The sequence below is a fragment of the Staurois parvus genome, unplaced genomic scaffold (genome assembly GCF_062004578.1).
Source record: "Staurois parvus isolate SC_StPar_1 unplaced genomic scaffold, SC_StPar_1.0 ptg000866l, whole genome shotgun sequence".
Classification (NCBI taxonomy): domain Eukaryota; kingdom Metazoa; phylum Chordata; class Amphibia; order Anura; family Ranidae; genus Staurois; species Staurois parvus.
Genome location: NW_028318662.1, coordinates 1,716,319 through 1,733,532, shown reverse-complemented (window position 1 = coordinate 1,733,532; position 17,214 = coordinate 1,716,319). Strand labels below are relative to the sequence as shown.

At 43.9% G+C, this 17,214-nt stretch overlaps 1 protein-coding gene and 1 long non-coding RNA gene across 19 annotated transcripts in view; one reads left to right on the top strand and one right to left on the bottom strand.

The window, feature by feature from the left end:
- Positions 1–17,214, bottom strand: part of LOC149443234 (neurexin-2-like) — a 2,355,461-nt gene that overhangs the window by 713,975 nt on the left and 1,624,272 nt on the right. For all 18 annotated transcript variants that reach the window (XM_089655720.1, XM_089655731.1, XM_089655727.1 and 15 more), the window contains one exon: positions 16,734–16,853. In XM_089655720.1, the coding sequence (XP_089511846.1) occupies positions 16,734–16,853 (120 nt within the window). The remainder of the gene's footprint in view (positions 1–16,733; positions 16,854–17,214) is intronic.
- The window catches only part of LOC149443242 (uncharacterized), a 193,626-nt gene that overhangs the window by 101,499 nt on the left and 74,913 nt on the right, over positions 1–17,214 (top strand). The window lies entirely within an intron of this gene.

The following is a 17,214-nucleotide window of genomic DNA, read 5'->3' as shown; positions in this document are numbered from 1 at the left end:
AGGTAAACATGAGTAGAGCCATACACCCCAATGGGTCAATTGGCAAAAATCCAACAGAGCTAGACCCCAGGATGAAAGGCAGCCCAACACAGAAATTTTTTTCCTGATAATGTCCTTCAATTTATTGTGGACCAGACTAACCTGTTTGCCCAACAATATATCGCAGACAACCCCAATTCATCCTATGCCCATCCATTTGAATGGAGTAGAGGAGTTTAGATTGTTTTTGGGCCTTACGACCAACATGGGGCTTACAACAAAAAAAAAAGAATTACATTCATATTGGTCCACCCACCCCATTCATCACATTCCCATCTTTTCGGCTGTATTGTCCAGGTCACGTTATGACATGATAATGCATTTCCTGTATTTCAGTGATACTTCCCAGGGCCCTCTCTGAGATCAGCCTGGCTATGACAAACTATAAAATTTGTCCGCTAATTAATTTTTCTTTCTAAAATATTTGTTGAACTTTATGTCTCTGACCAAAATATCTGTGTGGACAAATCAAGCAATACATTCGCAGTGAAAGGGCCAGGTATGGACTGAAGCATGACAAGCTCTGTGAAAGCTCCACGGGATATGTGCATGCCTCCCAGCTCCAGCCCCCTGGGTGCCCAACCTACATTGGCACAAGTGGAAATATTGTCTGGGACCTGGCTTTTCCACTTTTTCAAAAGGAGTATCACATCTACCTAGCTAATTATTACACAAGCCTTCCCCTTTTTCTCCACCAGTACCTTGATAAAACATTGGTCTGCGGTACCACCCAAACAAACAGGAAGGGCTTCCCACAAAATCTAGCGAACACAAGGCTACAAATGGGAGAATCTGCAAGTCTTGAGAAAACGTTGGCCTACAGTACCACCTTAACAAACAGGAAGGGCTTCCCACATAATCTAGTGAACACAAGGCTACAGAGGGGGGAATCTGCAAGTCTGAGGAACGAGGAAGTGTTGGCGGTGAAGTGGAGGGATAGGAAAGATGTTTATGCCCTGTTCACCATCCACGATGACACCATGGTGGAAATTCACAAAAGACGAGGTCCCATCTGAAAGCCAGAGTGTATCTACAATTACAATTGATTCAGGGGGATTTAAACATTCAGATGCTGAATCCCTATTTGTCAACAAGGAAGTCCCTCTTCTGGTATAAAAAAGTTGCAATGTACTTTTTCCGTATGGCCATTTTTAATGCATACATCACTTATCAAAATTCAATGGAAAAAAACTACCACCTTCCTCAAATTTATAGGAGATATCGTCTTTTCCCTGTAATCTAACAGCAGGGATCTCCACCACAAAATATTTGCTTTGATTGTGTCATGAACGCCATTTCCCTGAGAACATTCCACCATCAGAAACAGGAAGGAGACGCACAAAAAAATGTAGGGTATGCAATAGAGGGGGAGTCAGGAAAGACACCAGTTTTCATTGTCCCCAATGTCCCTCCCAACAGGGCCTATACATCGGAGACTGCTTCCGACGTTATCACGCGTTACTAAAATATTAGTTCCCCTTATTCATAACAGCCTGCTATTTCCCCTTTGTTATTAACTATGCTGATCTTTTGCCTGCTGCCTTGACTGACCATGCCTCTGCCTTCCACCTTAACCCTAGCCTGTTTACAGACAATGCCTCTGCCTGCTGTCTGGATTGTTTCTAAACTACATTTCTGCCTTCCACCTGAACTGACCCTGGCCTGTTTATTGACTATGCTTTTGCCTGTTGTCTGGATTATCAACCACGTTTATGCCTTCTTCCTGGACTGACCTCGGCATGTTAATTGACCATGTTTTTGCCTGCCGCTTGGATTGATCTTTTGCCCTGCTATTGTAGTAATGGGATTGAAGATGACACAGTGGACTCACATACTGTATGTGAAGGGCTTCAGAGTAGAGTTCTGAGTAGAGAAAAACAGTTTTTCGTTTTCTCCGGGTTTTGTAATTCCTGGGATAGGGTCTGTTTGTCCGGAGGCTCTATTGCTCTACTAAAACCACAGGTAATCTCTTGTTTATCCTTTCTTGAGCTGGTCTGTGAAAAAGTCTCACATGTGGTATTGTCATGTTCAGGAGGAGTTCAAAATTTATTTTTGAGCATACAAGAAATATCCTATAAATTGTCAACTCTTTGTAAAAAAAAAATACTTTTTCATTTTCTTTACACATTTTCCAAAAACGTGTGTAAAAAAATGACATATTCAAAAGACACATCATGCATCACAGAATATACGTTGGAGTGTTTGCTTTCCAAAGTGTGGTCATTTTCTGGGTGTTTCTATTGTCCGGGTACTCCAGGGCCTTCAAAACTGTGATAGGTAGTCAGGAAATTTGATGTGTAATTTATACCCCTTTTATGCCCCTAGAACACGTGAAAGTGCAGCTTGAATGGTGGGTCTCTGTATGTGGTCGGGCTGTGGAAAAGTCTCACACATGTTACCACATACTCAGGAGGAGTAGCAGAATTTGTTTTGGGGTGCAATTGCAAATATGAAATAACTTGTTAATATGACAATTACAGGTGAAACTCGAAAAATCAGGTCAGCAGTCTTTCCCATGATTGTGATTCCTACTGAACAAGACAGAGAGACCATTTAAAGGCTCAAGAACCCTTTGCAGGTGTTATGGCTTAATAACACCTCAGCAGTGCCAGAGGCTGATAGCTTCCATGACACGCTGCATTGAGGCAGTATTGCTGAAAAAGGGGCCTAAACCAAGTACTGAGTACATATGCATGCTTATACTTTTCAGAGGTCCGATATTGTTCTATGTACAATCCTTGTTTTATTGATTACATGTAATATTCTAATTTTCTGAGATTGTGGATTTGGGGTTTTCATGAGCTGTAAGCCATAATCATCACAATTATGACAAATCACTGCTTGAACTATCTTGCTTTGCATGTAATGAGTCTATCTCATATATTAGTTTCACCTTTTAAGTTGCATTACTGAAATATATGAACTTTTGCACGATATTCTCATTTTTCGAGTTTCACCTGTATGTGTGAAAAAAATATAATTTCTTAATTTTCCAAAGAATTGTGGGGTAATTTGGGGGTTATTTATACTGTCCTGGCTTGCTATTGTATATATCAGGTTTGATCAGGTGTGGTTAATATTCAGTGATTGGTACCATAGCTTGTAGACTCTATATAACTTTCACACAGACTAAATAATATACACTGATTGGGTTATTTTTACCAAAGAAATGTAGCAGTATAAAGTTTGGCCTAAGTTTGTCTAGGGTGGCCATACAGATCATGGTAGGAGCTGAGACTCTGACACAGCATGCTGTTGCACATCCACAAGATATGACATTAGTTCCATAGTTAAAACGGCATATCCGTGTTGTTCCTTCAGAGCTCTGTACCGTGGCCGAGACTCCAGTGTGCATGCGTGGGAGTGACATCATCATGGCTTGGCCAAACAAGTGGCCAGGGCCCGCAAACCCGGAAGAAAGCCTGGGTGAAGATGGAAGCCCTGTCAGCAGTGGCCGCGTGCTGCTCTAGGGCTTTGTTCTAAGGTAAGTCTTTCATAATGATCTAGAATGCAATGCATACTAGCACATTATGCCATTATTTTACAGAGGAAATCTTCGGGGAACTATGTACAAGTCTCTATAAACAGCAAGAATTCTCCTCTTAGAGAGCTAGCCAGCATCTGCTGGTGTACCACCACAGACCCCAGATACTCCTCTATTCAGCTGTCTGAAGAAATACCTGGGCAGGGGTTCCAGTGCCTGGCAATTTAAATAGAAGTCCCGGGTAGCAAGCTAATCCAGTTTCCCACTAAAGTGCTTCTTCCCCTTACTGGCCCAGGGGGTGTAGGTCTACTCATTCAGTCCTCTGTCTGTGAGCTGATGGGTCAGTGGTTGCTCTCAGGTCTTCTGCTGGGCCTCTCCTTCCCCGTGGCACAGATGGTCCTCACTCTGGGGGCCAAGGAGGTCCTGAGCTTTCCTCCTTTCCGGTTCTTCTGCCTGTAGGTGAGCCTCTTCCCATCTGGGCCTCCTCCCAGGCTCCTGCTCTCCAGCCTCTCACTTCATCTTCCACCTGAACTCTCCTGCTGCTGAGCAGGCTCTTCCACATTTAAGGGCTGCCCTGGACCCTTGCCAAGCCTCCTGATTGGGGATTGGTCAGAGTCCCTTAAGTGTGCAGGCCAGCCCCTCCTCACCCCCACCCACTGCGTCTAGAATCTTCTCCAAGTTTCTAGAGCAGGGGGGGGGTATCACGGAACTGACCTGCAAAGCCTATCAGCCCTGACCTGAAATAACCCATCCTGACTCAGCCCAGGCTGCTACTCAGCCTTCCTAGCTGAAAAACCCTGTGCTAGCTTACCCTAGCTACCTAGGAGGGTGCTACAGAAGTATGGAAAGAGAGGGATACCGTAGGAAGAGGTAAGCGGGAAAATGAGCAGGCCCATGAAGAAGGTGGTGAGTGGAGCAGTTATAGGTTTCTTAAAGAAAAGACTACTAAGCCAGCAATAAGGTCAGACTGGGCACCCCCCTCAGCTGTCTGACAATATAAATAGAAAGGCTGCTGCTATTTATTACAGTCACTTGTCTCAACTTGGAGTACTTTCCAGAGACAAGCAGCAACAAGAGGAATGCAAAGGCACAGGAGGCAGATACTCGGCTCCTTCTGCATTTCTCTTGCCACTACATGTTTCGGGGTAGTGCTTGAAGCCAAGACAAGCAGCCAAAATGGGTGGCGCACCTTTCAGCGTGTCCGAATTGGGAGCCCACATCACTTCCACCAGAAAGCTGGAACTTGGCTGAAGAGACGTAAGCAGACTCCTAGCTGTTATAGAAACCAGGAGTCCGTTTACAGAGCTGTGTTGCCACATAGTCCTCAAAGTAAAAAGGTTTTTTTTTTCACCTTCCTATGGATCAATTGTGGTATAGTTTCTGTATTGGAGACTTCTAATATATTTTTATTTTTAATGTATATTCTATTGATTGAACTAAATGTACCTTTTTTAACCTAACTAACCTTATAACTATGTAAATACCTTTATAGCTCTGTGCCTTGTAATTATTTAATATATCAAAATGACCACATGAGAGAAAGCCACAAGGGAAATGGGAAACTAGGTCAATTATCTTTAGTTTTTGTCAGGTACCACATTGATACAGACGTTTGTTGCTTTGAGCAGTGTTCATACTCCCAACACAGTTTGACTCCAGGTCAATCCACATTGTCTATTTTGGAGCCTAAGATGCCTGTCAGTGATTAATGTCCACAGTCATGTAGAATGATGGCACAACAGTAAAAATGCAGAGTCTTCATTTATTCACAAAACTTGGCAATGCAGGAATAGAGATCCCTCGTGTATGTCTCTAATCATTGACTAATGTAAAGACATTCAAACTCATATTTTACACCCTCTGCTCCTCCTACCTTTCAGCAATTAATTGATTTCATTCAGCCATGAGAAGTAAAGACACCAGATCTTATTCATAAAATTCACCCCGCCGAATGCTTTTTCAGTGGATGAACGGGGTTTCAATAGGATGAACAGGGTGTTAAGATGCTTGGCTCTTGCTATGACATCAATAGTCCTTATCTTGTTATCTCGAGCTATTACAGATGAACCCTACCTGGTCGAGGGGAATGATTCGCTGCAGGACTGAGCCCAGTCTGCCAGAATTTTTGTGAACAATTTAAGATCACAATTAAGCAATGAAATGGGCCTATAACTGGCTCAGTGAAGTGGGTCTTTTCCTGGCTTTGGGATAACTGAAATACTCACATGGAGAAGGTCTAAGGGTATGGCATGGTAGTCTAGTATTGCATTAAAGGCATTAGTAAAATGGGTTGCCAGGTGGTCATGAAAGTCTTTGTAGTATGAGACCGTGAAGCCATTGGGACCAGATGCTTTTCCAGCTGGGGATCAGCCAATGCGCTTGCAAGTTCTTCTGGAGAAATGGGTTGGAAGAGTGATTCATTTTCTTCCTCATGGAGTGAGGGGAGTCTAGCGGCCCTAAGTTAGGCATCAATTGCCACCGATTTATTAGGGGCGGTAGCTGCAGAGATGGAAGGCTGCAGATTATAAACTGATGCATAGAAAGCATTGAAGGCCTCAGCCATTTACAAAATGCAGAAAGGGATTTTGCTCTGTCCTACTTAAGTTTGTGACCATGTTTGATTAGTATCCCTCTACTGTAACATTTATGCGTAGACAAAAAGGGAGAGAGGACTGGATACTGAATCTTTATGTCGAAGAACAACTTAAATTCCCTAAGAATGTCGGCCTTGGGTCTTGTAAAAGGGTTTCATTAAGCCGCCCTTAAGGTATCTGCCCTCTTGGTCTGTGAAAAAGTCCAAAAATTGCCAAGGTAGGGTTTTGGCCAGGAGGATACTTGCCCCTTTAGCTGAGGGAGACAAGCTGCGATGACACGCTGTCATAGTGGAGAACTGAAAAAGTAAGGAGGATAGAGCAGGGAAAAACAAAGGGGGGGAAGAGGGGAGAGGAGGGAGCACAGGAACTAGAATGTAAGAGAAAGTATAAAAGAGGTGAACAAGAACCAGCACTATTTCTCCAATTGGAAAGCGACTGCCAAAATGGGAAGCAAGGGCCTAGTGGAGGAAGAGCTAAAGACACTTCAGGGGATTGAGCCCTGGGCTGACCTACTAGAGGGCAGTGTCAGTGTGCCATCTTCTTGGTATTACTGGTAAATGTAAGGGGAATGGAGTAAATGTGAGGAGGGGGGAAGTTGAAGTCCCTACATCCAAGCAGGACTCAAAGTCATGAGGCAGAGGGACAGCCCATCCCCAGGGGTCGGAGTCCATCGAGAGTGAGCCGCACCTCCTAAGCTGGTCTCAAAACGAAAGTAGACCTCAGGTAGCATAAGAATACAATTCAAACCATGACCACAAAACTGAATGAAGCACATTGCTCTACAGTGTTGAAATCAAGGAACAAGGCATAAATATAGGGTGCAGCCCGACAGCACTAGAAAGGGGCCAAAATCATGGAGGTTGCGCACCCCAAGGACTTTGTAACCCAGGCACCACTGTATTTAAAAAAAAAAGGAAAAAAGGGGGGGGGGGGAGAGCTTGAACGCTGCACTGTTAACAAACAACTGAAACAGTTAAACATTACCCCATTATTGGTCAGAAAGGGGAGGGAACTGAGGAAGGTGAGGTAAGATGTCCAAATGGCATATGTAAGGAATCCCCCCGGAAACCCCTCACCTAACTATAAGGGACAGTGAATTCTCCAGGTAGAGCTCTATCAACCAGAGATAAACAGGCCCAACATAAAAATATGAGGTCAATAGGGGGAACCCCCCAGGGACAACCCTGAGTGGTGGCCCATTCCAGTCCTCCCCCTGGTAGCTCCACTGGCTCTCTGACACCCAGAGTTGACCCTAGCACCTGAAAACTTAATAGGGTTAACAAATCAAACTCACAGAAGTGTTGGGGACAAACCAGGAAGCCACAACAGGGGGAAGAAAACTCAAGTGGCCATACTCTAGACAAACCATCATAATAGTGGGTCAAAACATATTCTTGAAGGAAAGCACACAAATGGGAGTGCTCCTAGCAAGCCAAGCTGGGGGTTCCCCTAAACAAAGGGCATAACCGCCGAGCTCCAACTAAAGAGCTATTGAGTGGGTTGGATAATTATACCAGCATATATTTGGGAGCCTGCCACAAGGGCTTCCATCAAATAGTTGGAAAAATGAAGGCAAGAACAGCAAGCCCAGCAATTATATTCAAAGGAAGTCACCTGGAACCTATGGGCTACTCTTGAAGTAACATGGCAGGAGCAGAATGAAGGCTGGAGAATATGGACAGTGATGCAGTCCCCGTTTTCAGAGGTTTAGGGTTTGTGGTCATGAGGAGTTTGTGACTTTCTTCTCTCAAACCTCTGAGGCCTACTGGTTGGGGCCGTAGCATTATTGGGCACAGGTAAGGTGAATGCAAATCAGTTGGGAATAAGCACTTGGGGCATCTCCAGGGAAATGAAGTTTGGTAGATCAGATCCTGAACGTAAGGTGTAGGAACGATTACCCTTGTGGGCAATCAAATGAAAAGGGTGGCCCCATTTGTAGGCGATTCCCAATTCACCAAACTTTTTCAGCAGGGGTTTAATGCATCTGCACATCTGGAGGGTCCTCCGTGATACCTCTGGCAAAAGGAGGATCTTGACGCTGTCAAAGTCCATGGGACCTCTGCGCCAAGCCCATTGGAGGAGATCTTCCTTAAGTGAGCAGCTATGTAGGCAACCGAGAACATCTCTGGGTCTGTCCTTGGAGAGGTTTCTAGGACCCAAAGTACTGTGGACCCTGTCTATGTCAATGTCAGTGTCAGGGGGGCATTCCAGGTACATGTTGAATAAGGAGGTCCTAGTAGCTTTAAGATTCATCAACAATGTAGCATCTGGAAGATCTCAAATTCTAATGTTGCGTCTGTGGTTATGACTTTCTAAGTCATCCAGTAGTAACAGTAGCTGTGCCACCTGCTCTGTGATATCCTCCTGCACTGCCTGCAAACTAGAGATGGATTGATTGAGGTTGGCAGTATCGGTTTCTAATGAGGAGACTCTAGTAGTAACCTCAGTCATGTCCTGCTTAACCCAGTTAGCTCTTCGCTGAGTGCGGTCTCTACTCAAGAGGCCAATGACTCAAAATCCTCTCTGGTGGGTAGTTTTTGCAGGAAAGCCCAGAGAGTGTGTTCAGAGAGGAGACCAGAAAAGGATTCCTGCAGGGGTAGGGTAGTGTATATACTCATTGCAGGCGCCACTGAAGCTGTGGTCCCCACATGGATATCAGCCACTATGCTCTGGTGCTGTGGAGGCCAGGCACTCGAGGGGGCTCCATGCACCGCTGGCGTGTCAGGGAGGGAGCCACCATATCCTTCCCCAGGACTGCAGAAAGATGTGAGGGAGAGAGAGGAAGGCAGGCAAGGGGAAAGATCGCTGGGCAGTGAGAATGGCAAAATGTCATTGCCGTGGCCAATCCTTTCTGTGTCAGTGGAGGGTAGATGATTTCAGTCCTTGGTGCTGGGGCCGGTGCCATCTTAGCTGGATTGAGGATAGAGGCGGAAGGCTGTGCAGGGATCAGGAACTGTTCCATGCTGGCGGATGGGCCGGTGTAGTTGTGATCCATCTTCCTTTTCATGAAGAGTAATCGGTAGGCGATAAATTGTGGGGTAATTCTGCCATATAAGGCCGTAGGAGAGCCGCGTGCTGGAAGCTCGGAGAAGACACATCTTCACGCTTCCATGCCGAGACACCTCCCCCCCCCCACACACTTTTATTTTAACAAATTAATATATGAAAATGAAAAGTGTATTTCAATTCATTAGTGCTTTCAAGATTTAACAGTAAGGAATTATATTTCAGCCAAAAAAATAATAAGTCTTCAGTGTAAATGACCTCCTCCGATGTACATCCCCATTGTGAAAATCTATTCTCTATTATGAAAATCCACCCCATTGCAATGCCCCCAATGCAATCCCCCCTGTGTAATCCTCACAATATAATCCTCCATAGTGTAATGCCCCCAGAGCGACTCCCCGAAGTGTAATCCTCCCACTGCAAATCCCCCCCCGTGTAAATCCCCCAGAGTGTATCCCTCCCTCATGTAAATCCCCCCAATGTACTCCTCCCAGTTTAATCCTCACAATGTAATGCCCCACATGCATTCCCTTCAGTGTGAATACCCAAATGTAAAATTAACTCTCCATTTAAATCCCCCCAGTGTAATGCCCCAAATGTAATTCTCCCAGTGTAATTCCCCCAACAGTGTAATGCCCCCAATGCAATCCCTCCAGTGTGAATAACCCAATGTAAATTACCCCTCCATTTAATTCCCCCCACAGTGTAATGCCCCCAATGCACAGTGTAATGCCTCCACTGTGAATACCCAAGTGTAATCCTCCCAGTGTAAATCCCCCCAGTATACTCTCCCCAGTTTAATCCCCCCCAGTGTAATCCCCTCACTGTAAATTACCCCTCCATCTAAATCCCCCCAGTGTAATGCCCCCAATTCATTCCCTCCAGTGCAATCCTCAAAATGTAATCCCCCTCAGTGTAATGCCCCCGATGCAATCTCTCCAGTGTAATCCTGCCAGTGTAAATCCCCACAGTGTATCCTTCCCCCCCGTGCAATTCCCCAAGGGTAATGTTAAGGATAACTGAATATAGCATCAGTCTATATTTGGAGGAAACAGAACAGACCCCTCCTATTAGACCCAAACTGACTCACAAAACTGCACATGAACTAAAACTAAAATTCCTTTAACCTGGGAAGGAGTTAAAGAGTCTACAAAGGAGGAACTGGGAGGTTCCTTATCCTTTATGAAAGGAAGGTGGGTCTTCTGTGATAGCAGTGAGGGCATGACAGCAGTAGACCTATACCCATATACACCTGCCACTGTTTGATGGGGGAAGTCATCTTCTCCTACACATGTGATGGCTTTACTCGATACTGAAGCTGCCATCATACTTTCACAAGGAAATCCGTTCCATCACAAAGGAGAAGTTTAGAAGGTTTGGGAGGGCAAACCACCCCAGCAGTCAGGACAGGTGTGAAATTGGCTAATGGCAAGGGAAAGGATTTTAGACAGATATTTTGGTATCAGAGTTGTCCAAAAATATTCTTGGGATGGATCTACTTCAATTTTAGTCAATTCAGACTTAACGGAGTACATTCACATTCGGATATCCTGATAAAGCATATCTGGTAAGGGTGGTGAAGGCTGTTGTCAGGGGCCATGAGAAATGGACTCCTGTATACATTCCTCCACCAGAGAAAACAGTTTGCCCCAAGCAGAAACTGGGGAGACTATTCAAGAACTGTTGAGAGTAGGAATCCTAAGACCTGCCGTAAGTCCTCTCATCTCCGATGTTCCCAGTAAAGTAACCTGATGGGACATATAGAAGAACTGTGGATTACAGAGGTCTAAACAAAGTGGCACCTCCATTGAAGTCAGCTGTACCTGATATGATCTCCATCACTGAGCAAATTGCAAAGGAGTCAGGAGACTATCATGCTGTGATACTGAAGTGTCAGGATCAGTTTGCGTTTGTATGGGATGGCTGCCAGAACACTTTCACCATGCTTCCTCAAGGCTACCTTAATTTTGAAACGAAACAATTTATCGTAGACTGATTGCCTGAGATTTAAGTAGCCCAAATGTAAAACTCACTTTTAATTACATTGATGACATCATCATCTCTGGAACAAATGATAATGTAACTGAAGCACTGCACTTGTTGATACAGCTCATGGAGAACAGAGGATGGGCAGTCCAAGGACCTGCCAAAGAAATGGGAATGATGAGGGCCGGGTCACAGAGGAAAATTCCAGAGCAAGTTGTACAAACTATTCAACAACTATCACCCCCTACTACCAAAAAGGAGGCACATAAGTGCATTGGATTTGCGGGATTCTGAAGACTGTTCATCCAACATCTTGGACTGATCCTGAGGCCTATATAGGTATATACATTCCTTACTGCTAAAGAAACCATTTTGTAGCATCATGGATTGGGGACCCTGAGACCAGGAGTACCATTTCAGGTGGATGTAGTAGAGCATGCTACAATATCTTGAAATTTATGGCAGCCAAATGAAAAGAAAGGACAGAGCGCAATGCCCATTGGATTTTGGTCCAGGCAACTGACGGAGCCACAGAAGAGATACAAGCTCCTGTAGAAGGACCTGTTTGCAGCCTACATAGCACTTAAACATGTAGAGATCATTACAGAAAAGGACCCAGTCACCATCCATATTGCATTGTCAATAGCAGGATGGGTGAGACTGACCACTAGGGCAGCAGTAGCTCAGAACCAGACACTGATGAAATGGAAGTAGGAGTATTGCAGCTGTGGATGTCAGAGACATTTCAGACTAGTTGTCTTGGCTTGTCACTTTTATCAGCATCCAGCCAGAAGAAGAAATTTCTGTTCTGCAGCCATCCCGCATTCAAGAGGCTCCATCCTTTGAGTCTCTGTCAGAGGACATGAAAGGCCCGGCATGATTCACTAATCACCTAGTTTGGGCATCAGTGGACAGTAGCATCCTACAACTGAGAGATGCAAATCAAAATAGGAGCCTCCAACCATGGTAGACTAGCATCAAAACAAAAATCCCTCTACAGTTATATTAACTAGTAGGTGCGACAGCAAAAGAACAAATTGGCTTGGGAGATTTCAGTGATGGACAGTCTCTCAACATAGACTTCACGGTTAGTGGCATCCAAACCATAGATTTTCCATTTACTTCCAGTGGCTATATATTAAATTCAATGTTAATTGCAGTAAGATGGCTGTACCACAATGCCCATTAGCAGAAATCGGCAAGCTTATATTGAAATTAGAATTGCCAGCTGGGGGATAGGAGGGTGCATAGACTGAACAAAGTGGCTATAGACTGCTCAATACAATGCTGAAGAGCTCTGTCCTTATATCATTCCATCTGAACAACGTAGCTAACAAGCAATTCAGTTGTAGTATATGAAGAACACACAATGGCTCAATCCATATATCCATTCATCTGAGGAGCGGGAACATGTATGTCCCTAGTGTGTGCTAACTGCAGGATGTTCTCTTTAACTGTGTCCAAGAATAGCTATTCCATCCTGTGTTGGAGCATGAATGTAAGGATCTTACCGTGTTCTGGAACCCTCCGAATATTCCCCTCATTTACCAGTACAATGCTGTGTAAGGCCAAGAGCTATGGTCTCCTCACCGCTCTCACTGCTTGTGGTCCACCGCCATAGTATTCGGGCGTTGGGGTGTGGTCATGTGACATTGCGTGATGCTCTGTGTACACTTATGTACAAGTGTGGCTGAGAGATTTTTTAGTGCAGTGGTACACTGCGAGAAATGTTGATGTGCACTTGGATAAGGGACAGATGGTGCTTGGTGCACTGGTGTGGGAAGGCTGCACTCTGTGTGATCTGTGTGTAGCTGAACAGTAAAATCATCAACTACACACAGCTGACAGGCTGCAGTGATTCCCCTCTCCCCCCCCCCCCCCCCCAATCGAGCTCTCACTGAGCTCAGGAGGAGAGCCGACATAGTGGCACGTGCCTCTGGTCTACATTGTGTGATTGGGCACAGCCATTACATGTTCAGGAGAGCCAATCAGTGAGCCCATATCCCAATCTGTGATGTGCTGTGTCTGAGGGACACAGCCTTCATGGGATCATACTGCTGCACGGCCCCAGGTTCTGACAGGAAGTATGGGTACGTCCATTTAGAACGGCGCTTTTCCCACCGTGCCAATTTTGTACAGTGGCCAGGTGGGAAGTTGTTAAAGACTGCTAGCTGTCAGTGTAGTGACATGGGAAGAAAGATCCTCCTGAAGAGTCACTACTACAACTTTCAACTTTGCATACTGACTGGACCCTCCAATTCTGGTCTCCTGCAGGACTATGTTAGTACTAGGGTTGTAGGATTACAATGTCAAAAAAACTCCCCATGCCTCTTACTAAATACCCTGCACTGTCTACTTTCCAAAAAGGGTAATTTGGGGGTATATTTTACTGTCCTTGCATGTTAGAGCTTTAAGAAATTAGATAGGCAGTCAGTACATCAGGTGTGATCAATTTGCCATGATTGGCTTGTAAACTCTAACTTTCACATGGACCAAATAATATACACTGATTTGTTTTATTTTTATCAAAAAAATGTAGTAGTATAAATTCTGGGCAAAATATATGAAGAAAAATGACTAATTTGCAAAATTGTATAACTGAAACGAAAAAAACAAAACACTTTTTTCAAAATTTGTTGGCATTTTTCATTTATAGCAGAAACAAATTAAAAACCCTGTGTTCTGTGCTTGGACCTCTCCTATTCTTGATCTACACCTCCTCCCTGAGTCAGCTGATCACCTCCCATGGCTTCCAATACCATTATACGATGATGACACCCAAATCTATCTCTCTACCCCTCAGCTCATGCCATCAGTCTCCATGAGCATCACTTATTTACCATCAGACATATCAGTCTAGATGTCACACCATTTCCTCCAATATCAAACCAAGCTTGTAATATTTCCTCCCCCACATACCTCTTCCCCTGACTTCTCTGTCACGATCAACAGAACAACTATAAACTCGTCCCTACATGCCAAGGTGCTAGGTGTTATCCTAGACATTGAATTATCCTTTCAGCCCCACATCCAATGACACCACAAAGCTTCTAATTCACTCCTTGGTCATCTTTTGCCTTGACTACTGCAACTCTCTCCTAATTGGCTTACCTTTACTTAGGCTATTCCCTCTTCAGTCCATCATGAGTGCTGCTGCCGCCAGACTCATCCACCTTACCAACCCTACAGTGTCTGCTACTCCTATCTGCCAATCCCTCCACTGGCTTCCACTCACCTAGAGAATTAAAATCAAAATACTTAAAACAACTTACAAAGCCATCCACAACTCGCCCCACCAGCTACATCACTAACCTACTCTCAAAATACCAACCAAACTGTTCTTTGTTCCTCTGAAGACCTGCTCCCTTGTCATCTTCCCCCATGCTCACCTCCAGGACTTCTCCTGAGCTTCTCCCATCCTATGGAACTCCCTATCCCAATCTATCTGACTTTGTCCACTTTTAAATGGTCTCTGAAAGCCCTTCTCTTCTTCCCTATCCTGCCCTGACCTAACAACTGTACTTTCATTTTCTCCATCAGCTCATCCCCCACAGCTATTACCTTTTGTATCACTTGGCACCCCCCCCTTATTTTATAAGCTCTAACAAGCAGGGCCCTCTGATTCTTCTTTTATTGAATTGTACTGTAACTGTACTGTCTGTCCTCATGTTGTAAAGAAGTGTGCAAACTGCTGAAGCTACAGTGAAGGAAATAAGTATTTGATCCCCTGCTGATTTTGAATGTTTGCCCACTCACAAAGAAATGATCAGTCTAAAGATCGAATGGTAGATGTATTGTAACATAGAGACAGAATATCAACAAAAAAAATTCAAAAGAAATTCATGTCTACCAAATTATTCACTGATTTGCATGTTCATGAGGTAAATAAGTATTTGATCCCCTATCATTCAGCAGGATTTCTGGCTACCAGCTGTCTTTCATACAGGTAACAAGCTGAGATTAGAAGCAGTCTCTTAAAGGGAGTGCTGCTAATCTCATTTTGTTACCTGTATAAAAGACATCTGTCCACAGGAGCAATCAAACAATCAGATTCCAAACTCTCCACCATGGCAAAGACCAAAGAGCTGTCCAAGGATGTCAGGGACAAGATTGTAGACCTACACAAGGCTGGACTGGGCTACCAAACAGCTTGGTGAAAAGGTGACATCAGTTGGTGCAATCATTCGCAAATTGAAGAAACCCAAAACAACTGTCAGTCTCCCTAGGTCTGGTGCACCATGCAAGATCTCACCTCGTGGAGTGTCAATGGTCATGAGAACATTGAGGAAACATCCCAGAACTACACATGAGGATCTGGTCAATGATCTCCAGGCAGCTGGGACCACAGTCACCAAGGAAACAATTGGTAACACACTACGCCGACAAGGATTGAAATCCTGAAGTGCCCTCTGCTCAAGAAAGCACTATGACCCCAAGAACACCATCCCAACTGTCAAACATGGTGGTGGAAACATTCTGCTTTGGGGGTGTTTTTCTGCTAAGGGGACAGGACAACTGCGCCACATCAAAAGGGACAATGGATGGGGCAATATACTGTCAAATCATGGGTGAGCACCTTCTTCCCTCAGCCAGGGCATTGAAAATGGGTCGTAGATGGCTGTCTCAGCATGACAATGACCCAAAACACACGGCCAAGGCAACAAAGGAGTGGCTCAAGAAGAAGAACATTAAGGTCCTGGAGTGGCCTAGCCAGTCTCCAGACCTTAATCTGATTGAAAATCTGTGGCGGGAGCTGAAAGTTCGAGTTGCTAAAAACGTCAGCCACCAAACCTTAATGACTTGGAGAGGATCTGCCAAGAGGAGTAGGCCAAAATCCCTCCTGAGATGTGTGCAAACCTGTTGGCCAACTACAGGAAACGTCTGACCTCTGTGATTGCCAACAAGGGATTTGCCACCAAGTACTAAGACATGTTTTGTGAAGGGGATAAAATACTTATTTCCCTCATGAACATGCATGAATCAGTGCATAATTTGTTAGACATGCATTGCTTTAGATTTTTTTTGTTGCTGTTTTGTCTCTCAGTGTTACAAATACACCAACCATTCAATTTTTAAACTGATAATTTCTTTGTGAGTGGGCAAACATTGAAAATCAGCATGGGATCAAACACTTATTTCCTTCACTGTATATAAATTTAAATAAATATATGTAAATGAATAATAATAACATGGGATCAGTAAGAGACATCATGGATAAGCAGTTGGCTTCCTAGGTAAAGAAACAGTAGCAACATAATTTAATCCATCAGCTGCATATGTCATGTGACATATGTAACCTGGAATTGGGTCTCCTGGGTAAATCAAATTCACTTGACTAGTTAAGACAAGAGTAGAAAAGATTTTATTACAGTTTATCACACCAACAATTTACGCTGTTGACAATTTAGATCTAGAAGTTGGAACATGATTAGGAACTCAGAATAGCAAGATACAAAATCCCACTAGGTCACAATCCCTGGTAACCAATTTTCCCATTTTTAGGTTTTGCATTGCTTTGGTAAATGTTCCATGCAAAATGTCATACAGATTATTCATTACATGTCACTTTTTAAAGTATATATGCAGTCCATAAGTGTTTATATATATTATATGTGAAAACTTACGGTCATTACAGACTGGCCCTGCATAGGTTGTCATGGTGCAATCACATGTAAAGCCATCCCACTGTTGTAGACATACACCAAGGTTGCCACAAGATTCTTCTGAACAAGTTGTGCTTGGTCCTGGAGGAAAAAAGAAACAAAGCATGTACATGTAATTTTACTGTCAAAATACAGCCGTATTTGTTTACTCTATAACTATTACCTTAGAATGCTAAAATGGCAGTTCTAAGGTAAAAAAAAAAAGAAAATCTCCCTTTTTATATGGAATTTATTTTTAGCTTTTGCAAATGTAAATAAAACCCCAAAAGTCCCAAAAGAGGAATGCAGTGGGGGGAGAAAAATATTGCTTACTAATTGAGAATTTATTATAGAGCGGTTCACAATATGTAGATGCTACTCATCAGAATTGGTTTTAGATAATGACTGTAGGAAGCACTTAAGGAAAGACCCTGTGTCCATTCAGGTCTATGGTGTGATGGGA